The sequence below is a fragment of the Lathamus discolor genome, chromosome 4 (assembly GCF_037157495.1).
Source record: "Lathamus discolor isolate bLatDis1 chromosome 4, bLatDis1.hap1, whole genome shotgun sequence".
NCBI classification, from domain to species: Eukaryota; Metazoa; Chordata; class Aves; order Psittaciformes; family Psittacidae; genus Lathamus; species Lathamus discolor.
This window is the reverse complement of record NC_088887.1, coordinates 124,212,448-124,238,391: the sequence shown is the minus strand read 5'-3', so window position 1 is coordinate 124,238,391 and position 25,944 is coordinate 124,212,448. Positions and strand designations below refer to the sequence as shown.

General features: G+C 49.4%; 1 protein-coding gene across 2 annotated transcripts in view; it reads right to left on the bottom strand.

Moving 5' to 3' along the window:
• Window positions 1-25,944, bottom strand: part of GAB2 (GRB2 associated binding protein 2) — a 99,254-nt gene that overhangs the window by 35,988 nt on the left and 37,322 nt on the right. For both annotated transcript variants that reach the window (XR_010612506.1, XM_065678857.1), the window contains exon 2: window positions 5,659-5,959. Coding sequence is in view for 1 of the 2 variants with exons in the window: in XM_065678857.1 (XP_065534929.1) it covers window positions 5,659-5,959 (301 nt within the window). In the remaining variant the exon portion in view is untranslated. The remainder of the gene's footprint in view (window positions 1-5,658; window positions 5,960-25,944) is intronic.

The following is a 25,944-nucleotide window of genomic DNA, read 5'->3' as shown; positions in this document are numbered from 1 at the left end:
GGGACCATTGGGTAGGTGGATGACACATGGGAAGGTGGGATACATAGAGATAACCCAACCAGACCTGCCCCATTCACCCATGGATCAAGCTCAACTCAACTGTAATCTTGCTCATTGCTTGTTGTAGAGTGTCGTATTGTCTGTTAGGGGACAGACTGGCCTCCAAGTGAGCCGATATCCAAGTACAGCCCATACCAATGCTTAAAGATTAAGTCAAGAGCAATAGACTTGCGTCAATAGGAGCTGAAGAGTCAAGTCCTGTCCCAGCTTGAGGGCCCAAAGCTCCACAAGAGGCTGCTTGTTCGGCTGCCCTTAGGTGGCACTGCTGCCTGCAGGCATGGAAACAGAGCACATCAGGACCCGGGTGCTTTCAGGGACACAAGGATACCTCCACATCTCCCTCCTTGCCCCTGTTTCTCAGCCCCTAGTCCTCATCCCCCAGCACACTCCCTGGCACAATGCTGGGCTTGTAACTTCCAGGGGCTTGAGCAGGGAAGGAAGGAAGCGTGTGCCAGACACAATAGCAAGGAAGTACCTGGTCTTGTGGCAGTCATTAATGAGTGTTTCCCCTCTGTTTCAGTTCTGCCTGTCCCTGAGACAGACATCAGCAGTAGAAACAGAGGGGCTGCCCCACAGCCATCACCTTCCGTGGGCTCCCCAGGACCTCGCTCCTGCATGTTGGGATGGTGAACACTGGGGATTCAGAGGTATCTTTGTGCCAGCCCATCTTGAGCTCCCTTTGCTTAGCAAACACCCATGCAAACCTGGCTGCAAGGAACTGATGGGGTGGGAGGCATCACTGGCCTGGTGCTGGGACCAAAACATTACGAGGGGAGAAGCAAGGAAGGAGCAAGAGCAGATATATGGGCCCATAGCAAAGACTTGCAGGGAGCAGGCTGGGGACAACCTAGCCAGCAAACCATATAAGAACCCCAGTCAAAGCGAATCAAGTGGGTACTAAAGCAATGAATTTGCATCATGGGCTGGAAGGGGCAACCAGTAGAGGGTCTGGGGAGCATCAAGCCAAAGACAGCTTCAGTGGGGACCATGCACATGGGGGATAGGAGCTCCCATCAACATGAGTGCAAAGTGACTGTTGTCTGGAGGTTGATATCACAGTCTCTGCTGGAGTGAGTGCGGCTGAGCTGAAGGAGGGAGGAGAGACACTCAGCTCCCTATTAAACATTAATGCTCAGCCCTGACTTGCATGCGGCGAGACAGTAAAAGCCTGGAGACTGCTGGGGATTGATCCCAGCCGCGATGTGAAATGCCAGCACCGAGCCCTGGAGATGGGGCAGGGAATGAGCCGGAGGCTGGGATTGCCCCATTGCAGCCCTCTGGCAGAAAACAGAGAAATAAATTAAACTGCCAGATAAATAGAATATAACAGAATAAAATAAAATAAAATAAAATAAAATAAAATAAAATAAAATAAAATAAAGATACATGCCTGTGCTAGGTGGGGGAGGCCACCACTGCCATTCCCAGCCCATAAGGGCAGGAGCCCAGCACCATCCTCTTCCCATGCCCTGCTCACCCTCTCTGAGCCTTCATCTCAGAGCAAGGACATTTACTCACCCTCAAGTATTCCCTTCCCTGTTTCCGTGGCTGGGTTACACCTCTAGCACAGGGGCATGAATGCAGTGCATGAACAAGCTCTTAACCCTTCTTGAGTGTTTGCTCAACATCCATGCGTCCAACCCCTTAGAGATCCATTGCTCCATGAGGAGGTGGAAGGGGAGCTCCAGGGAGCACAGTAAATTGGGACAGAGTTAGTAAAGGTATCGACCCCTCTGCAACAACCTGTGCACAGTCCCCTGCAAGGACGTGCTTGCTGCAAGGACACACATTGCTTCACAGTTCTACACTGCCATAGCTATGCCTCTGTCCTACCAGGAATGGGACAAGGAAGGGTTTTGTTGGAAGCATCCACTCCAGAAGGAGTTAATGGCACAGGAGTCATGTTTAGTGGGATTTGGGTTGGGTTTTTTTTAACTCCAACAAACAAAGCACATGAGAAAATCCAGTTCACAGCTGAGCCCTGGCTGCTTGCCCACTAGGGCAGAGAAAAGGCAGATGGTCCGAAATACCCACGTGCCTGCGTTTCTCCCATAGCCTGTGGCTCAGGGTCCCCGGCAGGTCTCCCCCATTGTATCTGAGTCAGACAAGGTGGCAGCAGTGCAAATCGCAGTGGAAACGCAGTGCTGAGCCAGGAGCAAACCTACTTCCCTTGTGCACCATCAGCTTCCTCGGACCTGGGATGCTGCAAGGCTCTGCTTGTTCAAAACCAGTAATTAGCTCTCAAAGTAAATAGGTGTTAACAGAAACAAAGAGCGAGCCGCAGCCTGGGTAAACACTCCGGAGTCAATTTAATTTCCCTTCTCCTGGCAGATGCAATCGTGCTGCTCTGCAATTGTTTTCAGGTTAGGGCAGGCAATGAAGCCGTGATGGGTTTGCAGAGCGGCTGCTGCTGCTGGTGGCTGCAGTACTGGGGCCATCACTTCACTGACATTGAGGCCCCTGAGGCTGAATCGAGCTTCCTATGGACAAACCAGATGTATAACACAGGCAGCGATCAGCTAAACCAGCAGCTAGCCATAGGACAACGCTAACCCACCCTTAAACTCCAGCCTGTTTCTTAATCCTAAAGAGTTTGCCAGTCTAGACAGGACATGAAGGGCTAGCATGAAAACCAAGCAACAGACCATTTACACTCTCCCAGTGAGCTGCAAACAGAAAGAAGCATCAAAGGGTATAAATCTGTTTGGTCTCTTAGGTTTTTTGTCTTATGAGAGTGATGGCAGCATTGTCCTGTGCCAGTGCAGAGGGTCTGCAGCCAGTTTACATCCCCACATGCAGCTGCTTTTGGGTTGCCCATTTGCTTACTAAATCATGCTAAAAAGCAACCAAACCCCCATATTTTCCCTACCATCATGGGGAGGTGGTGAAAGAAGCTTTTACCCAAACTGCCCCATAAGCTGATTGGCTTTTCCTCCACCACCAGTGGGTTAAAAGCAAACTCATGACCGGTGACTGGGGCTCAGCTGATGTGGGGTAACCCTTCAAGCAGGAGGTCAGGTTGGATGGGGCTTGGAGCAAGCTGCTCTAGTGGAAGGTGTCCCTGCCTGTGACAGCGGTTGGAATTGGATGTGCTTTAAGGTCCCTTCTAACCGCAATGTGATCGTGTGTGCTGGCTGTACTAAACAATGGCGATGGAGTGTTTCCCGGTCCAGGATGCAAATATATCCCAGGCAGGAACAGCCTGGCTTTGGGGCTGGACCCAGCAGGGCTTTTGGGTCAATGTAAAGGAATTGCACACCCAGGAATGAGTACAACCAGAAGAATGTGCAAAGCAGTTTCCCTGGCAGTCCTTGATCTTGTTCCACCACGCTGCTTGTCTGCTGGGAGAGGGAGGTTTAGTTAATTAATTGCTGCAATTAGCATGGAGCTATTCCTGCCCCTGATGGTTACCTTTTCCTCCCCTTTTTGATGCTTCCAATTAGTGACTCATTCATTCTCCAAGGCAGGAGCCACAACAAGGCACAGAGAGGCTTGAGGATGAGGGAGTGAAGGTCTAAGAAAAAGATACCAGATGTGCCAAGCTCTATCGCTAGCCAGGAGCTGTCTTAATCACATGCAGGCTCCTCATCACTGTATCAAACAGAACGGTTTGGGTTGAAAGGGACCTTAAAGCTCATTCAGTTCCAACCCCCTGCCATGGACACCTTCCACTAGAGCAGCTTGCTCCAAGTCCCTGTGTCCAACCTGGCCTTGAACTCTGCCAGGGATGGAGCATCCTCTTCTATCCATCAACCCATGGCTTCAAGGAGGTGATGAAGACAGCAATTACAAGTCCTGCTGCTACTGTTTTATTTCCCCCTCCAGCTGACCCATCATGGAGGACGGGTGATGGGCTCAAATACACCAAGATGGACAAGACTCCCAATACTCATCACACTGCAACAACCCCTCAACCTCCCTGCCCAGCCTCGGGCCGCAGGTCCTTCAAACAATCATTATCTACTTTGGGAAAGAGATGATTTATTGCCATTCCTTAGCAGGGATGGTGAAGGAAAGGTGAGTGTGGGGTCACTGCTTTAGCAAGCACCAAAGCAAAGCACCAGCTCTGAATAATTCATGCTCCCTCTTTTCTGCAGCATCTGGACACATCTGCTGCGTTCGCTCTTGCAGGCTGTTTCGCAGCTTACTCAGAGCATCTCTCTCTGGCAGCTGGGTACTGTTTCAAGTGGGTACTTTCCCTACAGCATTAACGTGCTGTGATTTTGTTACAAATAGGGATTTTTGTTCCTCTTTTGCTGATGTCACTCCGTGATCCTGCAGGGAATAACGCTCGGATCTCTGCAGCCTGATGAGCCCTGCGTGCCCTTTGGGACAGATGTACTTGCAAACGGGAGATTGTTTTTCCTTGTGCTGCCCAGATTTCTATTTCACCGAAGTCCCATATCGATCCCGCTGCTGCTGGGCTGAGAGCTCATTTTACTAAATGGGAAGGAAAAAAAAAACAACCCAGTTCCCCACAGCTGAAAATGGAAAATCCTGCAACAAAACAGCTGCTAAAAAAAGGGGCCTGAACGATTTCACTGAACCTGCTGACACTGGAATGGGATGTGATTTATTTAGCCTGACCTTTCCCTGAAAGACCGCACTGGTGGCGTTAGCAAGGATCCTCTCTACCACTTGTACACCCATTGCCAAGGTGACGTCCCGTTTCCTGCGTCAGTCAGTGAAGATCACATCCGTGCTGCTGCGATGCTTTGTTTGCTGTCCTGCCTGACAGGCTCTTGGCAGGGTTACAGCTCTTGGCAGCTGCTCCACAAGGGACCAAAGCAGATTCAAGCTGGATGTTATCATAGGGAGCTTCACGTAGACAGAGCTCAGGGCTGGAGTAGTCTGGATGAGGCTGGACTGGTAAGATGAACCAAAGATGCCTGGAGGTGCTACTAAGTGTAATAGGACTGGAAGGTGACTGCATCCTGTGTTCATCCCCATCCCATCTCACTATGGTGAGCCCTTGTGGTGCTGTGGAACCGGAGGCAGCTCACTGATGGTTACTGCAGAGGCTTGACAAAGCACAACTGAGTTTGGATGGTGGAGCATGACCAGTAGAACAGGTCCCACCATGGAACACAACCACCCTGTGCTCTCCTCTCCCAGCATTTTCACAGTGCGCCCCAGGAGGAGATGAGGATGCAGGTGGGAAGGACGTGTCTGTCCTGCAGTGAAAGCCTGTCAGCAGTGGGGACACCCACAGTGGGGAGTGACATGGTCCTTATAAAGCTTCTCCCCCACTCCACCAAGGGACTCAAACCTCTGAATGAGGAGGGATTTCACTACTGGTTCCCATCACTCCCAAAGGGACTTTGGTGATGGATGAGGACCAAGGGTGCAGCTAAAGAAGTCCCCAAATCCCACCAGCTTCTATAAGAGACTCAAATCTACAGTTGTATGAAAAACTGATTAAGTGGACAAAGCCTGCTCTGCTTCAGATGTCAAAGGCAGGAAAGCCTCATGGAGGTGTCCCATGTGTCCATCCCTTTCCCATTCCATCCCTCCCAGCCCTCCCATAGGTCTGATCTGAAAGAGGTGCTGTGCCCCATTGGGAGATGCTCTTGGCCATGGACATGGCTTTCACAGTACCTGTGTTCTCCTCGGACTGGTTGAAGCCACAGATCTGGCAGATGCTGCGAACCCACTTGTTCATGTCGTCCTCGGTCTCAGCCACCAGGTAGAAGGTCCTGTCACTGGTCTTGATGTCGAAGATGTAGCTGTCTTGCAGCTCCTTCTTGTTGAAGGTCAGGCCTGCGTCCACTTGCTCGCAGAAGTTGAGGTTGATGACACGCAAGGGTTTCTTGGAGTGGTCATTTTTGTAGTACTCCAGGACGTCGGGGTCGCCACTCATCCGACCGCTGCGCAGGACGAACCAGCGCTTCTTCCATGCCTGGAACCGGGAAGAGAGGAACCGTGAACCCCATCACTCAAGTCACAAGGGTCAAGAAACCACTGCACGGGGGGACACACGGACATGGCCCCTCTCTGCCTTGGTTGCTTTGGGATGCTGCTCAGGACATCCCTGCAAGAGGTGCACAGGCTCAGCTCATCAGTTCAATACCCAAATCCCACTGGTTATCAGGGAGAATTAGATACCAGAATATCATTGTAGCTTAAGATGACTCCAAGATGACGAGCCAGCGCTTCTTCCATGACCGAAATCAAGAACAGAGGAAGCATGAACCCCATCACTCAAGTTGTGAGGGCCAAGAAACCACTGCCATGCACAGGGTAACACATGGACATGACACCTCTCTGCCTTGGTTGCTTTGGGATGCTGCTCAGGACATCCCTGCAAGAGGTGCACAGACTCAGCTCGTTAGTTCAATACCCAAATCCCACTGGTTATCAGGGAGAATTAAGTACCAAAATATCATTGTAGCTTAAGATGCTAAGCTTAAGACTCATTAAGCTTCAGACTCCAAGAATTGCTTGTCTTAAGGCTTAGAGCAACCTTACTCCTACCTTACAGTTGCACTCCCAGGACTTCAATACCCTTTCTCCTCAATGCAAGATAATCTGTGGGGTGGCATTACTGGCAATGCTGAAATGCCTTCCAGCAGCTTGGAGGAGCTCAGGTGCTTCAGACCTGAGTATCCTGCCCTTCAGAGAACCCCCTGAGGGCATCGCAGTGCAAGTCTGCAGATACCAACCACACCAATTCCATCTCTGTTTAAATGCCAGGATAGAAAAGGCTAATAAAACCAACGAGGAACAGGTTTGTATGTTTTAAATATCAGGAATAATGCCAGGGAGACCCATGGAGAATCCAAGCTTCATTTGTTTATCGGCATCTTCTGCTCCCCAGCACGTAGGAAACCCCTTAGCAAAGGAAAAGGTTATCACTGATTCTTCAGAGCACTGCTGACAGCAGCCCCATGCCAAACTGACCAGGGAAAGACCTCAGGGGGTTATGGTGTTTGAAGCAAAACCGCAAGATAAATGTCAGCCATCAGCCCTGGCATTGGAAGCTACAGCCCCTCTGCTCTCTCCAATGCCAAATGCAGTTGGGAGCCCACAGGAGGGGGAAGAGACACGACGATAATGTGCTAAATACTGCCACTTATGTTATATGGAAAATCGTGAAGGTGTGATTCCCTATCCCATGGGATGAAGGGGTTTTTTTGGGGATGGGCTCTGCATGAGCATCCTGGTGCCTGTAGGAGGGATGAGCAGGGTAAGGGACCACCTTGAGCTGCTCCCCATCGCAGAGCTATGCTGCTTTGCAGAGGGTTGAGCTCCCATGGTGTGTAGAAGGGAAAGTCTATGTCTAAGTGTAGATGAGTTGTTTATGCTGCCTTTGAGGGCAGTGAAGGTTCTAGAGGTGCACAAACAACATTGGGTTGGATACAGCTGACATGGATGATGGGTTATTGCCAGCACTCCTGCATTGACCAACACAGACCTCAGTTTGCACCAAAGGATGTCAAGGGAAGGGATGTGATCCTTGCCATCCTGCACCAGTTGTGGACAATTGGGTTTTTTAATGAGATTTACAATATTACTTTTTGTTAAAACCACCAGCTTTGGGGTTAATATGATTATGAGAGGTTGGATCATGAGGATGTCCCTGAGAAAGAAGAACCAACAGCCACAAACATCTTTAGTAACCCAAGAAAGGAAGCAAGGTGACTGGTGTGCTGGGACCTCAGCGATGCTCCTTGGGATGTGACCACAGCCCTGCAATGCTTTGCATAGCGGTGATGGGCATGTGCCAACTGAACCAGGATCCCACAGTTTTGGGGGATTTGGTGTTGAAATAAGCCTAAGAAACAACTGCGATGCTTTCTCTGAATGGTTCACTCTGCACCGTACTTCTCAAAGGCTTAATACCAGCTTTTGTTGGTGCCTTTGAGATTTGTAACCGAATTAGTTTTGCATTAATTCTCAAACTGGTCCCCAGTGCCAGGAAAGCAACTTCAGTGCAATCTTCCAAACGCAGTGGAGCAGTAAATTGCTTAGCAAGAGGATGTGCAAAGCTGGCAGGTTTTGGTTCCATCCATGAGACGCTCACCCACTTCTCATCAAAACGGCTGCTTTTAGATGAAATGAAATGCACACGGGAGACCTGTGTCCATCAGGGAGGGGAAAACTGATTTCACCAGGCAACAGCAATAATTTGCTGGCCCATTTAGGAATGGACCATTGAAATCATTGGGAAACGAGCTCATGGACACTTTTTCTAGCTCTAGGTGGAAAATGTCCCATTAACTTCTTCTTACTACCAAGACATTTCTTTGCAACCACTTGGCAGGGCTAAGACATGGGCACACGTCACTGAGGGGTTCTGAAAGAAGATCAGGTTGTGAAACCACACGGACCACCACCTGAATGAAGACATCCAACACCAGTTCTTGCTACTTAGCTTGTTGCTTTCCAGCTATTCAGAGCCAATCCTTGCAGCATCCCTTCATGGCATGGAAGTTGTGCTAAAAACCTCATAAAATACAGAAACTGGACTCCAGAATTTAGAGCTTCCATGGAAAAAACAGGAGGAAGTGCTGCAAGCAAGGCCAATGATGCTAACACAGCTTCCCATTTTATCGCCAGTGCCAGAGCCACAACTTCTCTAGCTCGTTTTGGTGTGTCTGGTAGCAATGGAAAGCCCCACACATTCGCTATTTGGCAGAGCAGACAGTATAACAGATGCAGTCTGGTAGTATTGGGTAAGCCCTAACATAAGCTGCTAGCAAAAGAGCTGCTTGTGCCAGGACAATATTGGGAAGCTTCAGGAGTTGGAATATCACTGGAAGAAGAGACCATTGAATGGGGAAACAGCCTCATCAACATAGGATGACCACCCTGTCCACCTCTGCCATGTGCCTTCCTGATGAAAGAGGCACTGGGGCTCTTCTAAAACAGCTTCTGACATCGAAAACCAGCTCATGGCAGCAGGATCTGGATTGCCTGTCCAGAACAGGAAGCACAGCTGGATGCATCTCCCTCCACATGTCCCACAGAAGGATCAGCCATTCCTTCCTCTTAAGATCAGCTTCTGAGCCAGAGGAATAAGTGTTGCCCATTAGAAGAGAATGGAAAGAAATAATACAGAAATAATACAGAAATAACCAGGAACCTTCCTATTTTTGTGGAGATTTTCCCCATTCCTTAGAACTTCTGAGCTCAGCAAGTGTATTTCAGTTCTTTCCTGTGGATTTGCTATGTTTCCATCAGGAAGAAGACTCAGCTTGTGTTTGCCAGGCTGGAGCTGCTCTTGGAGCACCTTGTGGCTCTAACAGGTCTTGCTTCAATACATAGTGACACGTGGCAAAGGATACACAGCCAGCAGCATGTGGTCCATCCTCCTGGGACACCTATTTCCCATTCAAAGCTATGAACATCATCTACATCTTCTATGTTTAGGCTTCCTTAGAGTACCACCTTCCTGCAAGAGAGTGATTTAAAGGACTACCAGCCACCAGCTGCCACAGCAGCAGGGTGCATAGGGTATATGTACATGGCAATCGCAGCCCATACCAAACCACAAGAGGATGCAACTCCATGTGAACCGACACACTCTGTAGTAGGTCTCTGTTTCCAAGACCACCTTCTCCCATCACAGGGCTGGGATGGCCAACACGCATCTCCCTCTCCACCTGGGTTTTCCTTCTCTCCTAATTTCTATTCCTTCCTGGCTCCTTTGAAGCCCCTGTTGCTGTCAGCTCCTGCCAAAGCACTCTGCCTCACCGACACGTGGTGTGAGCCAAGGGCTGTGTTTGTTTAACAGCTTTACAACGTGGAGAGGCCAACAACTTAACAGCCATAAAATGGTGCCTTTGCAGCCCAACTTTCCAGCTGTGTGGTCCTCTGCCTGCATCAGGTGCCTTCAGCTTTAAATTACAGCTGCTGAAGGCCCTTAATAGCATTGAGAAATACTTTGATACTCGGCAAGAACTTCTTTTAAGGACTTGTTTGTTAAGCAAGTGCCCATCATGCTGCCCGTGCAATGAAAATGCTCCCTGAGTGCCCAGAACCGCAACTGCTTGATTACTTCCCAGCTCAACAGTGCCGTGGCAAGTTAAAGTTTACAAAACTGACCCCTTTCCAGCTGGATACTGCCTGGAATTGGGTGGTTTATGGGTCAGAGAGTTGGGTTGGCAGAGATGAGGTGGTGATGCTGGGTTTATGGGTTTAGTGCACTTAGCAGGGATGCTCTGTGGGGTTCAGGCAGTGGCTGGGACCCTTAGAATCATAGAATCACAGAGTGGTTTGTGTTGGAAGGGACCTTAAAGCTCATCCAGCTCCAACCCCCTGCACGGGCAGGGATGCCTTACATTAGAGCAGGTTGCTCCAAGCCACGTCCAACCTGGCCTTGAACGCTTGTGCCCTAATGGAGCAATGCAGTGACAGAGCTTGTGACGTCCCTGCAGAGGGCTCAGACTGACCCTTGTCAGACAATCTGGGGACTCCAAGTGTGTAATAACCCAAGTGCAATTAAGGACAGGTCGGAGAGCAGCTTTAATAACTATGATTATAGCCAGGGGACATTCGGACAGCATCTCCCCCTGCGCTCCCCTGTTCTGTGCCGAGTGATTGCAGAGACCCAACCTATATATTGTTGCAGAAGAGAAAGAAAAGAGATGAGGAAAATACCGGTTTCAATGTTAGCAAAGCCAGATACCCATCCCTGGGGAGCTTGCCAGCTGCCACAATCCTAAGAAGGAATCAAACAGTAAATACAGTGACAATACGAAGAGATGACTCTTGGTGGGGCCTGTAGGAGTGCCTCCCCCAGTATTATCTTAGCTATGAAGTGAGGGATTAGAAACAGAGACTGTTAGCTTTTAGCTGGAAGGAATGTTCTTTCAGCTTGAATAAACTGCTGAGCAAGACCTCTCAAGTCTTAAATACTAATAATATTACCAGCACACCCTTATAACATTTATAGGGATAGGGGAAGGGGAGAGAGGAGAGGAGAGGAGAGGAGAGGAGAGGAGAGGAGAGGAGAGGAGAGGAGAGGAGAGGAGAGGAGAGGAGAGGAGAGGAGAAGGAGAGGAGAAGAGGAGAGGAGAGGAGAGGAGAAGAGAAGAGAAGAGAAGAGAAGAGAAGAGAAGAGAAGAGAAGAGAAGAGAAGAGAAGAGAAGAGAAGAGAAGAGAAGAGAAGAGAAGAGGAGAAGAGATGAACATACACGAAATCTCTCTACCCTGCTTCTTCACCCCCTGTTGCCACCTTTGTCCCCATGAGCACAGCACACCGCTAGTGTGAAATAAGCCTTCCAGAATCCAACCTGACACAAATCACGGGATCTAATCCGAGCTGGCAGGCAGGATGAACGACCTAGCTGTGACATTGGGTGAATTTCTCACACTGGGATGAAGCCAGGGACTGAATGATTCAAGCAGGAAACCCACAGTGGGGCAAATGGGCACTTGTGTCCTGGATCTTCCCAGAGTGCAGGACACCTCCTGCTATTGTCCCTGTGGCCACCAGTGGGGATGTCACCATTCAGGGTCAGCCTGGATGTGGTTCTGGGCACCCTGATCTAGTTGAAGATGTCCCTGCTCCCTGCAGAGGGTTGGATCTGGATGAGCTTTGAAGGTCCCTCCCAACCCAAACCATTCTATATTTCTATGCCCATGGAAAGCCCCAAGCTTGTCCCAGCCCCACATGCCCCCAGTTTTCATTTTGCAGTGATGGGGGTACCCTGGGAGCCATTGGACTGTGTTGCCCCATGCCAGGGATGATTGTGCCCTGGTCGCCCCATCCCTGCAGCCCGGCACAAGGGACATGGTCCCATACAGCAGCCAATACTATCAGCACAGGGGAGTGAAGCCCCATACAGGAGGACTGTAGAATAACCTATTGGTGACCTGTATAATAATGTTGTCTTCCTCTGTGTCCCTGGGGGCTTTTTATCTCATCTGATGGACAGAAGGATGCTGGCTTTATTATTCATGCAAGAACACCTCTCCCCTCCCTGTGTTAGCACTAACTCAAAGGAAATGCAGCTTGAAAGAAGACGTGCAAGCAGCAAGGCAGCTCCTCATGTCTGCTCAGGTTCCAGGGGCTGATTGTCCCCACAAAGCCCTAATGTGCTCAAATCCAAGAGCAAACAGGAGCTCCTGAGCCCCTTCCTACACTTTAATGGCTCTCCAAGCACCTTCTCCTTGCCCGCTACCCACTCATAGCACCTTTTAACATGATGCTGGGAACAGGCAGGTCCCAGCTCCTCTCCTCTCACCCTTCAAAGGGATGGAGACTGATCCCTGCTAATCACACATCTGCTGTGGCCGAGGTCACGGTGAGTTCGTTAGCAGCATCGCTTTGGGGAAGGTTTGATTGGCAGCCTTAATAATGCCACGCTGCAGCAGCGAGACCCTGCAGGGCACAGGAAACCTCACTGGGGTACGAGGCGGCTCTTCCTTGGCTCGCTAGGGGATAAAGGGAAGTAATGGTGATGTGCAAACCCCCCAATCCAGCGTGTATCTCAGGCTGTCAAACGGACCTTCCCTCCTGGGATGTTATTTCCCCTCTGTAATTAGGCTTCAGAGCACACTATGTATTGCTGTGTGTGAAATCCACCCAAGGGTGGTGTGGCTGATGTGAAGCTTCCTGCACTGAGCATCCTCTTGGATGGGGTTATAAGGAGGTGAGGCCCAAACACAGGGTAAAATCTATTTGCAAGATCATCTGAAAACCCCAAACCAGCTCCTACCATCAGAGATAGGGGAAGGAAGGGGTTGGAATGGCTCAAAGATAAAGATACAACTGGTGTGAGCTGGAGGACCCGCTTTGTGAATGTGATGGGTGACAAAGCAGTGACACAATGTGGAAAGCACTTCCCTTTGTATTTATTTCATGGGAGTTCTCCGGTTGGAAAGATTTCAGTAGCTCAGTGTTGTATGGAAAATAAAGGAAAATAAAGATGTCTCTCAGGGATGCAACCTCGTTTCTGCTGGGATGCTGGAGCGCCTGATTAAGGATGGGATGGGAAAACAAAATACCATGTAGTGAGGTTGTGCTTACACCACCAGGCAAGCTGTGACTCCCTGAGATAGAAGGACCCAGGGGAAACCCTAGAGGGGGCCAGGAGAACTCCTTTCTGGAGAGGATGGAGCCGAACTCAACCGGGAGATGCACGGGGACAGCATGAGATGCAATTGCCTTACATTAGATGTGATGAAAAGGCATCACAATGAATAATAGGCAACAAAAACCCAAAACAAATGGGGTGATGCTCATCCTTGGAGCTATTCACACCCTGACTGGACAAGCCGAGGAGCTTGATTTACCTCCAGAGTTGGCCTTGACTTCGAGCTGGCCCCACTTTGATTCAGCAGGAGGTTGGTCCAGAGACCTCCAAAGGTCCCTTCTGACCTCAGTTATCCCAAATCTAAATTACCTTTCCATAATCAGGTCCAGCTCCCAGTGGGGAATGTTGAACTCGTCATACAGAGACCTGATGAGACTGCTCAGCAGGATGGGTGTGCAGCTCTGTGCACTATTCCTCAGCATTTAGCATGAGGAAGGACAGCTCTGGCATCTTTAAACTCTCCTTGAGTAAAGGAGCCTTTTCTTGGCAATTCGTCCTGCTGAACGCTGCAAGAGGAAGGTGCTGGGAAAGGACAGGGTTTGAAGGAATGAGCTGGAGCCCAGTTCCTGCCCTGGGGCTGGCAGCGAATGGTCCACGTGTGTCCCTGCTGCCGTGCCATGGATTTTATCATCTGGAAGTATTTCCTGCTATTCAGCCCTGTTCTCTATATTCCACTCTGTTATTCCTAGCTGAAATCTCTCCTCCGGCCCTGCCATGGCACACCCTTTGCAGGGGGACTGGAGCAGCATCCCAAAGGGGTACAGGCAGAGGGGTGTCACTGTGTGGGGATGGGCAGAGCTGGTGGCTCCCTGAGGATCTCCAGGACACCGGGGAAGGGATGGGATGACACCTCCACCACCTCTGCCTCAAGCTCCCATTGGCCATCCCAGGAAAAACAGCACGACAGAAGGGACCATGTCCTACAAAAGCAACAGTGCAAGCGATACCCCTGGGGTCCCAAATGGACTGCAGCGAGTCTCCAGCCAACTGTTTAGTCTGGGTCTGATCCAGAAGCCTGGGCTACTTAGAGGGATTTTTGATCCTTGGATTTAAGGTGCTTTGTTTTCAGCAATGCCAGTCCCAAAGACGATTCCCAGTCCCAAATACTATTCCCAGTCCCTGTATGTGCCCTGGCCACATCCTGATTCAAGTTGCAGGGTGATGGCATTGCTGTATCACCTCACTGGGCATAAGGATGTAGCTCTGCCACATGAATGATAAACTGAGCACAAAGCTGCATGTTCCTCATTCCCATGTCACCATTGCTGGTGTAGCGGGGGCTGGCCTGCATTTTGCTGCCTCTTTGAAGGCTGACAAGGACAATGTGCTGTGACAAGCAAACAGGATACCCCACCGGCTTATTATAGAATCATAGAACAGTTTGGGTTGGAAAGGACCTCAAGATCATCCAATTCCAACCCCCCTGCCATGGGCAGGGACACCTCACACTAAACCATCCCACCCAAGGCTTCATCCAACCTGGCCTTGAACACTGCCAGGGATGGAGCATTCACAGCTTCCCTGGGCAACCCATTCCAGTGCCTCAGCACCCTCACAGGAAAGAATTTCCTCCTTAGATCCAATCTGAACTTCCCCTGTTTAAGTTTTAACCCCGTTACCCCTTGCCCTGTCACTACAGTCCCTAATGAAGAGTCCCTCCCCAGCATCCCTATAGGCCCCCTTCAGGTACTGGAAGGCTGCTATTAGGTCCCCACACAGCCTTCTCTTCTCCAGGCTGAACAGCCCCAACTTCCTCAGCCTGTCTTCATACGGGAGGTGCTCCAGCCCCTGCTCATCCTCGTGGCCTCCTCTGGACTTGTTCCAGCAGTTCCATGTCCTTTTTATGTTGAGGACACCAGAACTGCACACAATGCTCCAGGTGAGGTCTCACAAGAGCAGAGCAGAGGGGCAGGATCACCTCCTTCGCCCTGCTGGTCACGCTCCTTTGGATGCAGCCCAGGATACGGTTGGTTTCTGGGCTGCGAGCGCACACTGCAGCCTGCTCATGTTCATTTTCTCATCGACCAGCACCCCAAGTCCTTCTCTGCAGGGCCGCTCTGAATCTCTTCTTTGCCCAGTCTGTAGCTGTGCCTGGGATTGCTCCGACCCAGGTGTAGGACCTTGCACTTGTCATGGTTGAACTTCATAAGGTTGGCATCAGCCCACCTCACAAGCGTGTCAAGGTCCCTCTGGATGGCATCCCTTCCCTCCAGCGTATCGACCGGACCACACAGCTTGGTGTCATCGGCAAACTTGCTGAGGGCGCACTCAATCCCACTGTCCATGTCAGCGATGAAGATGTTAAACAAGACCAGTCCCAACCGGTCCCTGTCGTTATACTTATCATATGTGTTATGATACTATAGTTACGTATATTTTACATGATGCATGTCCAGACTGGTGCTTCTCCAGTCTGTTTGCAAAACCCATCCATCACCATTGACTACACTAAACTATGGAGGTGAGCAAAGGCCGACCATGCCACTGGGATAAATCAGAGCACACCAACAGAGCGGAGTTTACTTTGCTTTTCCAACACTGGGTTTCTGGAATAAAAAGCAAACTGCTCCGAGGTTTTTTTTGTCCCTCCTGAGACTTTGGTATCAGGCTCTGATAAGCGCTTTCCCGGCCATTACACAAGCAGGGCTGGACATGGGAATGTGGCATGAGCAAATGGCTTTGAGCGCAGCGCTTTGATAACTGAGTTGTTCTGGCTTTCTGGCCTCTGCAAGAGCAAAATAAACCACTGACAGTAAGCACTGTCAGTGATTTCCCTTCCCTCACCCCTGGATTTGCACTATCCCAAATTGCTATCCCCAAGAATGCAGATGTGCCCCTCAAAACAAGGTGCTGGTGGACACCATGGATCCTGCCCCAGACTTCCTTGGTGAACAAAAGCCCACCCAAAACCCATAACAGGGATGCTTCAACCCACAAGCACCCAGTGATGGGCTTTGCATCATGTACCACATCCTACATCCATGCGCATCCATAAGCCCCAGAGGCAGACAGGGAAGGAGTTGAGAAACAGGTTTCCCAGACTGGGGGTGAACCCTTTCCAAACCCTGAATGCTGCTTGTGTTTCAAAGCAAAGGTGATTTAAAACAGCACTTTTGAACCAATAAATAATCTGACAAAGTCATCTTGAGGCTTAGTTTTAATCCTTTGGAGATAGGCACCCATGCCAGCTCTAGGAGTGAATCCCATAACTAAACTGCTCTGCCAACAATCTCTCAGGTGAAGGTGGATGAAAATACGGATGGACATAGAAGTGGACAACAGGAATGAGAAGTGTGTCAGGATCATAGAATCATAGACTGGTTTGGGTTGAAAAAGACCTTAAGATCATCCAGTTCCAACCCCCTGCCATGGGCAGGGACACCTCACCCTAGACCATGTCACCCAAGGCTCTGTCCAACCTGGTCTTGAGCACTGATATTCCTCTTTCCCTTGACATGCCACTTCCTTTGCTTAAAGGCTGCAGAAACAGAGTCTTACGAGGTGATACTGAACCTCTTCTGTGTTCTATGCACAGCGAAAGGTCTCCATCCTGTTTGGCTTGAGATGATGAGCTGGAGGTATCATGGGGCTGACGATGATAACAAAGCACAAGGAAGCTTCTGCCTCCATCTAAAGGACTGGCCTCCTGGTTTCCTGGCTTGTATGACTTGCCTTTGGTATAGACATCCCTTTCTAGGGATGATTTCTAATCCCAGAAAACCTCTGATGCCTCTTAATTTTCAGCCACTTTAACAAGCTGTCCCACCGCCTCAGTGTGTAACTGTCTCCAGTTGGATTAACCCCTGCAAGAGCGGGATGACGCTACAAAACCACACTTTTTGAGCATCGTGGCACCCAACTCTTTTGAGAGGACAGCCGCTGGGACACTGGCTGGAAGCAGAGCAAGCGGTGTTGTGCTCCCAACAGCCAAAACTTCCATCTGACATAGAAGAACTGGCACAGGGTCCAGCCACACAAGGTTTTGCAGAGTTTAGGTTTGGTTTGGTTAAACACACTCCCCCAAACCTCTCTTTTTTTACCTTCCTCAACACAAACCCTCTGGGAAATAACAGCAGATCCCTAGGAATACCACGGGAATTTGGCATCCTCACGCCTTTACAATATTTGGACTTTCATCTTTCCCTGCCGTAGCTTTTTTGTCAAGGAAACATTTCCATGGTAGCCCCAACACGAGACATTATCCAAACTGTGGGCTGCCTCGTACCAGATGCTGTGAGAAACATCATTAGCTCAGAGATGCCAGACTGGAAGAGAAAAGGCAGATGAGGAATGAAAGATGAGAGATAACTCAGCCTGAGCTACCCCAATCTGCAGCAGTGATGAGGTCCTCACCTTGCCTTCTGGCTCCAAAGCCAATACATCACTCCCTTGACCTCGTGGCTACAATCACACTGCCTCTATGGTATTTTCCTTGAGGAAAATTCCCCTTCTTGTGTCTGCTTTATGTGTAGCTGTGGTCAACCTGCACATGTCTACAGGAGCTGTTTGTTCACAACGACAATCATTTTCTGATACTAGCAAATCTGCTCACCTCTGGGTGTTGGTTCAGGTTATTTAAGTGGCTTTGGTGCACTAAGATGGATTTCCTCGTGGAGGAAACAAAACCATTTATCCCTGTCCAAATGTGCTTTGGCTGTAGTGGGGATGCATATACAGGGCTAATGAGGGGCTGGACCACCAGGATGTCCTCCAGTTAGTATCAGACCCAGAAGATGGGTATCACAGAATCACAGAATCCCAAGGGTTGGAAGGGACCTCAAAAGATTATCTAGTCCAACCAGTCCAATCAGACCCATTCTGTCCCCATGGCTTCACATGCTGCCCTGGCTTTAGTCCAGCAAATGTGGCTGTGGTTGGTATTTTGGGAAGACAGAGAGGCAGGAGGCTGTGATGTGGGCAAAAGTGAGAATTGGAGTTGAAAGCTCCTATGAGAAAGATAACTCCATGGAGACAGCACCAAAGCAGGGCCTGTTGTGATGGGGCGAGGGGTGATGGTTTTCAGCTGAAAGAGGGGAGACTTAGGCTGGATGTGAGGAAGAAATTCTTTACAATGAGGGTGGTAAAATGCTGGCTCAGGTTCCCCAGAGGGGTGGTGGATGCCCCATCCCTGGAGACGTTCAAGGCCAGGCTGGAAGTGGTTCTGGGCAACCTGGTCTTGTTGAAGACGACCCTGCTCATTGCAGGGACCTAGATTAGCTTTGAAGGTCCCTTCCAACCCAAACTATTCTATGATTCTGTGAATGGCGTTCATCCATGGGCTGTTTTTTCATGGCTTAGTTGATTTTGGGACCTGGGATTCATTCCTGTAGCTTAAAAGGGCACCCTAACGAGTGGATTCCCTTGTGCTTCATAATGTGTAAGCTCATACGAAAGCCTCTCATTAGTTAAAAGAGGATTTCTCTCCTCTTCCAGCTCGCCCTTTTCGATGAAACTCATAGAGACCTAATTATCTCATCCTGCTGTCAGGCCCCCTGAAACCTGCTGAGGGATTTACTGCTTTCAGGAGACACTCACAGAAGGCACATCCAGACATTCCCTGAGGCTCTCCATCAGCCGTGTCAAGCTCGCAGCTCCAACCATGGCTCTCCTAGCAGTTCAGCTCAAGGGCAATGGAGGATAACTCAGGGTGTACATGGGGACAACCCCAGATCTGCACAACACAATGGGTTGAACCCCACTGGGTTGAGGGTGGCCAGCTAGGATAGGCAGATTTCTGGCTTCAAGCCTGCCGCAGTGATGTACATCCCTCCAGATGTCCCCAATCGCTGAAACATCTGTCAGTGACAGCAGTTGGGTCTGTACTGAGTCCTCACAACACTTCCAGCCCCACAACCCTGTGCCTACATAAGGAAATCTTCTCCATGTTCCCCCCTTACCTGTGTGAACCAGAGACTGCGGCAGTCCAGGTCTCCTGAGGTCCCTTCCGACCTGAATTATGATCCTATGATGGTAAACTGATTTTTTCCATATCACAGGCACTTAACTGAGTGTACATTTATGCCCGTATGGACCCAAGTTACCGCTCATTTCTCCTGATATTTAGCCACCATCTCCAGAAAGAAAAAGCAAGGAGAGGGTTGCTTCCAATCTGTCGCTTTGTGGCTTTGGCATCTTGCAAAGGGCTCTTGTGATGACCTTCTCCACTAGACTGGAGCATCCCTAGCACGTTTGGAGGGAGAAAATATCACAATCATTGTGTCTTCCAACCTCTCAGCTCTTCCAAAAAGCTAACCAGCTGTCAGCCTAAGCATTTCTGTGCTAAACACCATTCCTGCAACCCTTCCATGTTTGCTTTTTTCCTCTTTGGCACCAATATTAGTAGCCAGCTCTGAAACACGTTTTGCCACTGCTGTATGTAAGGAGAAATAAATGCACCTCCTACCCCTTCATTCAGACACCAAAGGTCACTGTAGCTGTTCCTGTTGCAGCTTCAACTCTCATCAGGAGCCGCTTGTGCAGTTTCTGTCTACTAAACCCCTGCATTTGGTGATTTACTGCCCCTTTCCAAGGAACAATCGCAATTTCTTCTCCTTTGATGCACAGTTTTGCATTGGGCTGTCTTCTAACACATCTCTTTCACGTTTGCTCTGCTTGCCAAGTGAACCAGACTGCCCCATCTGATGAATTTGTCTTCAACATTTACCGTTTCATTACCCTTTGTGCCACGGGCAGCATCTCCCCGCAGGAGCCATCGGATCTGCTTCACATAGAGAGATGCTGAGACCTTGTATTAATCCATGAAAAATGACATGAGGAAAAGCCACGTTTGAGGGCAGCATCTTACTGGGATCTGTCAGGTTTCAATTCACTTGCCACGTGCTCTGGGCTTCATGGGCTGTCCTTACGTCCCTATAGCTGACCTGCCATTAACAGAATTGTGGGGTCCACCATTCGCATTGATGCTGGTCATCTTCCTTTTGCTGCTTAGGGAGTCTCTTCTGAACATTTCTTTTGCCTTCTGGATTGGAAGTAACTCCCTTATTCAGGATTAACCTAACCCCTTTCTCCCATGTCTGGAAAGCTATTGTCTTCTTTTCCTATGCTTTGGTGGAAAGGCAAGAAGACTGCTGCTTCCAGGACCTCCACAAGCTTCCCTGCAGGAAACTGTGCACTGCTCTGCTCATCTCTTCCTCAAATACCACATTTTCAAGTCTCTCCAGGGTCCTTTAAGGATGGAACTCCTTCTAAAAATCAAGGGGAAGTGGCCATTGGGAGTTTTGGTTGGAGCAGAAGGCTTTAGGAGAGGCATCTCCAAACACCATCCACATGGAATGTGGAAGAGAGCAAGTAAAGTCCTGGTCTTCCTCACAGGAAGAAAGAGACCTTCTCCAGACGGCAGCACCTCAAGGTCTACTTTGAAGCTAAGGTTTGATGGATGCTCTGATAGTGCACAAATATGCATGGGCAGAGACCATCATGGCCTTAGGAACAGCAATCAACACAGTGCTGAGGCCCGTGTCTGCCCCAGCCTTTGCCTTCTGACAGTGAGCAAAGCCTGGGGATGGTATTCCCGAGTACGGATAGTCTATTTGGCTTTGGGAGCTCAAGTGCATAATGAGTCATCTGATAAACAGCAGTATGGTTTGGCCAACAGAGATGATGGTCAAATGGATGAGAAGATGGCCTGTTCAGAGATAACCTGCTCCTAATGACTATTACTGTCACTACTCTCTTCCGAAAGTCAGAGCCTATAGAGGCCCTTGCAATAGTATATTTGGGATGCTGCAGGGTTTCTGGTCATCCCTATTTCTTGCCTGACCAACAGCACAGTGAGAACATCGCATATTCAGACTCTGACCTGAGGAATGCCCACAAACCTGGCTGAGGAAGGCAGACAAATAACCTGGGGTCACAGTGACAGATTGCCTTGTTGAAAGACTTCTTTAAAATCAAGGAAGCCAAAGGGGAATAAATCAGCTGAGGTGCTGAAAACCACTTTAGAACAGATGAGCAGCAATGGGATCAACAGGACTATTCAGTGTGACCTTTGTGGATTAGCCTTTTCTCCTCAAATTTAAATTATTCCATTAAAAGTGGCTGCAGCCAGGCATAACTGAGGTAGCCTACTGTTCCCCCCGACCGATCACACCAGCCCCATCTCTTTGGAAACCCAGCTGGAAGCCCAGCTTGAAGCTCATGTGCTTCAGGCTTCAGAGGAGTGGAGAGGAAGGCTAATTCTCCATCACCACCACCCCACAGCAGCTCCTCCATCTGCCTGTTAATGTGTGTTGAAAAGGCATTAACAACACTTAAATCAGTGGGTTGAAGGGGGTAGCTCTGGTTTTGCCTGATGGCATGGTCATTGGTGGAGGATGATGCCCATTGGAATCCCAGTGGTCACTAACCCAGCTGCTGACCCCACCAATAGCTGAAAAGCCTTTCCAAAAGCGGAGAACCTCTCTCCTTTCATGTATTATTAAAATCCTCACTGGTTAATTTATTAGGGTACTTTGCAGTGGAAAAATGACCTCTTTGTTGACCCACTTAAACATGCTCCACTCCAACACAAAGCTGTCAGAAGGGCTAAGGGGAGAGCAGGGGAAGTTGTGCACAGACTGATGTCCTTTGTGTCAGCGAGGCAGCTCCAGGATGGAAGTGCTGGGACTCCCTGGCACGAGAGCAAAGGCCTAGACACAAGCCTTCACAGACCAAACCACAAAGGAAACATTCAGCCCATACGCTGCATGGACACAGCCAGAGAAACAAGGATCCTTGGTGCTCCTTTCTCATCCCTCCCTGAACCTGTGGGCCTGGGAAAGGAACCTTAAATCCTCCCTGTATTGGCTCCTCTAATAATGCAAACGGAAAATGTGATGATGGGTGGTGGGTGAGCCCATTTGCACATGCTGGTAATCACAGTGCTTGTGAGACAGCAAAGGTGCATGGAATCATAGAATGGTTTAGGTTGGAAGGGACCTTAAAGCTCATCCAGTTCCAACCCCTGCCACGGGCAGGGACCCCTTCCACTGGAGCAGCTTGCTCCAAGCCCCTGTGTCCAACCTGGTCTTGAGCACTGCCAGGGATGGGGCATCCACACAGCCAGGGCATCCTCCAGCTGAGGGTGTCCAGACCTGCACTGTCCTTTTCTCTGCTCCTGTGTTCCTCCAACAAGGGAATCACCAGCTTTGCTCCACAGCAATACCTGATTCAAACTAACATGTCTGGGGTGTAGAGGAGCAGGATGCTGCAAGGCAAAACTGGATAAGCCAAAGTGACAGCGTTAGACACCGCTCTACAACCAAAAGTAGCCCTGTAAGTGAGATGAGCAGGATTAGATGTCATTAGGTCTTGTTTTTCCATTAGTATCATAAAGATAAAGCCTCTTGCAGCCTCTCTCCTCCCATAAAGGTGGCCTGCAAAGTGCTCACACTCTACAGGACTCTCAGCCCATTAGAGAGGACACAAAAGCTCCATTTGCTTCATCACTGAGAAAGCACCTAGGAAGTGCAGTAAGGACAAAAGGCATGGTGCCTTCAGACCCTGAGGGGCTGGGAGCTCTGTCCTGTGCCCTGCCCACCACACCAGGCTTGTGCTGGAGAGTCTTTTAAAGTCCAAATGCTTTGTCAGGGCTCCTTTTTTCATGTAATGCCCTTTACCTGAAGCAAATTAGCTTTGATATAAAGGGGGTATGTAAAGAAAGGTTCGTGAGGACACCTAAACTCTTTGTCAAATTTCACACCTTGGGAGCAGACCTGGGGAGAGACCTTGAAGAGAGACATGAAATGCATTAATCCCTGCTTATTCTCAGCTTCATAAAGCTCATATATCCTGGGTGTTAGATGAGATAAAATACACAGAATGGGGCTGAACAGAATCAGCTGCAGAAGAAAGCTGCACAAAATCAGGACCCAATCTCAGATGGATGTTACAAAACCAGCCCAAAGACTGAGCTTCTCTATGTAAAAATACTTTGGGGGTGGAAAAAGTGCAGTTATACGATGGGTGGGGAGTAATTTTTCTGCTTGCAATGGTTCTGCAAACCAAGAGGGAGAAAACAGTGAGTGGGAAGCTGAACCTGCAGCAAAGAGAGGTGGAAAGAGCAGTAACTGATGAGGTTCATAGCAGCATGTGTTAATCATCCCTCTAGAAGAGGTTTGGGAGGGGGGTGGAGGACTTGGCAGTGGGGGGGGGGGGGAAATGAGGGTTTTGAGATGTATTTGTAATGCTAACTCACATCTGGGATCCATCCTGGAATGGGAACACGGTGTCTGGCCAGAAGGAAATGTTCTTCAGGGCCAACCTGCATGAAGGACCTGACCCGCTGGGCCAAGTGTGGCCTTCAGGGGTGTCCCTCAAGCAGCCTGGCGGTGTGGAACATTGCAGATGCTTTCCAAAGGGAATGGAGAGGTCCTCTGTGTGCTCAGAAGCTGTAGGGACTGCCCTGCATGGGCTGCCAGGGGAGAACGGGTCCAGCTCTCATTGGGAGCCCCTATCCCCAGATCCTTTGGTGGCTCAGGCAGGCGCACAGTGATGTTGAAAGATGTTTTTCCCTTCCCTTTGGGATGTCCCACCTCCACCCCTGCATTCTTTCATTCTGATTTTCCTGCTCATCTCATCCTACCTGCACGGCTCTCCCACCAGACCTTTATTTCAGGACAGTTATCCCTGGATCACAGCAGCAAGCAGGGGACCGAGGCATGAGCATGGGTAGGCAGGGATCGCATCTACAGGCAGTGTGATAAAAGAGTCACTGTATTTTTACACAGGACCTCATTTACAAGCTCCTCTGGAGACAGTTCATCCCTAGAAAACAGCATTACTGAAGTATGGGATCTCTCTGGTCCATATTTTACTATATTATGCATTATATGCTGGAAGATATTAGCTCTGTATGTTGGAGGATGCACAGGGTACGTGTCTTTCCTGCCTCAACTTGCATAAGCTGCTGAGTTTGGGAAAGACAGGGGTTTAAATACCCCAGATTCCTGGGCTGGGTGTTCCCAAGGAGATATATATATAGCAAGAGATTGAGGGAAGCCACTCCTATTCATTACCTCCTAATGCACAGGGGATCCTGGGCTTTGCTCTGGCTGTGACCCTCCTAAACCCACCATGTGTCCCCACTCTCCCACTCCTGATGCTGCCCCACCACGCTGCTGCAATCTGCTGCAGGAGGCTTGTGTTGACTCTATGGGTGCCCTTTGCAAGCTCAAGTGGTTTCTGCAGCTGAGTAAATAGGAGTGGAGCCCATCGTGGATCCCTGCCCTATCTACACATGGCTTGCTCGCCCTCCCACCAGCAAGGATAAGCAATGAGGACTCTGCTGGGTTTTCCACCCTGAGCAAACACAGCTCTCCTTCACAACAAGGGTGGGCTCCATGTGTAGTCCAGGCTCTCATGTTGACTACTTCTAGCATCCAGGGATGCAGAAGTGAGGCATTCCTATGCCAAGCCAAGGATGTCTCCTTGTTTCAGCCAGCAAGGTCAACAGAGAGGTTATAGGAGCACGGAAGAATGAAGGTTGGGGAGATGGCAGCAGGACCAGATTGGGTTTCAAACGCTGTATCATTATGTCTAAAGGTAAGGCTTATTAGTGATTTTTTATTACTGGGGACAGTAGAAACTTATGGATGAGTTGGGAGTGAAGCTCTGAAGACCCCTTCATCTCTGCAGGACTGCAGAGGGGTTTGAGCCTGGCGAAACTCAGTTCCCATCTTTGCTAAGGAGAAGACAGGAGGGATGAGCCCATGGAAGGTCCATCAGACAGGCACCCACTGATCTCTCTGCAGGGAGTGATCCTATATTAGGTGGTCTCTGGGTTCAGCCAAGGGGCCATGGGGGAACCTCCAGTCTGTCCTTAAACAAAGCAAGGAGGCATCTATAAAACCCAGCGCCTTCTGGCTTCACATGGCACAGGGACCTTGGTATTCTGCAAAGGCTGCACCTCCTGTATCACCATCAGGGTCAGGTGCCCCGATCCCAGGAAAATATCAGTAAACTGGAGGAAACTCGGAGAAGAACAAAGCAAAACATGATTACGGAGTCAGACAGACTGACTTTCTGAGCTAATGTGTTTAGCTTGGCTTAACAACAGCCTAGCAGGGGCTTGGCAACTCAACTGGCTGCAAATATTTGAAGGGTGTAAACACCAAGGACAAGAGGGAAATCACCAAGGGGGTTTTACAGAGTAGAATGAGCAGGAATGAGGTGAAGACTCTAACACACCACTATTGCTAACTGGGATGTGGTCTCACCACATGCCATTTGCTCAAGCTCCCTCATCTTATAGCTTCTCTTTGGGTCTCCGTAGTGTCTGTTGGGTCATGATGGGACTCGGAAAAGCACAAACAACCCTTATGCTGGCTTCCATCTGGATGTCAAGGAGAAGGTTTCTAGATGCTGGTGTGATTTTAAGCTGATCAGGGCAAGGCCATGTGGTATCTAACACCACACAGCCTGCTCCCAAGAGATCTTCAGGCTGCTCAACAAGCACATTTCTCCACATACACCCCGTTATTTCTCTTCTATAATCCCCAGCTTCAAGTCTGTTGGTTATAGGAAAGATGATTTTTAGCTGAAACCTTAGGACAGATGTGGCAAGGAGTATTTTGCTAATCCGTATGAATTCTGCAAAATCATTTACTCGGAGAAAACATCCTTTAAACCCCCTATGAGCCCCTGAAACAATCCATGTTTCGTAACTCTGTTTGGATTTCCCAGTTCAAAGTAACACTTACTTTCCAATTGGAAGGGTTAAAACAATAGCTCCACATCAAAATATTTAATTTACAGTCAAGGGAAATATTTATTCATCTCCCAAGCAAAGTTTTTTCCTCCCGCTTCACAGAACTGCCAGAGAAACCCCCTAAAAACAAGCCAT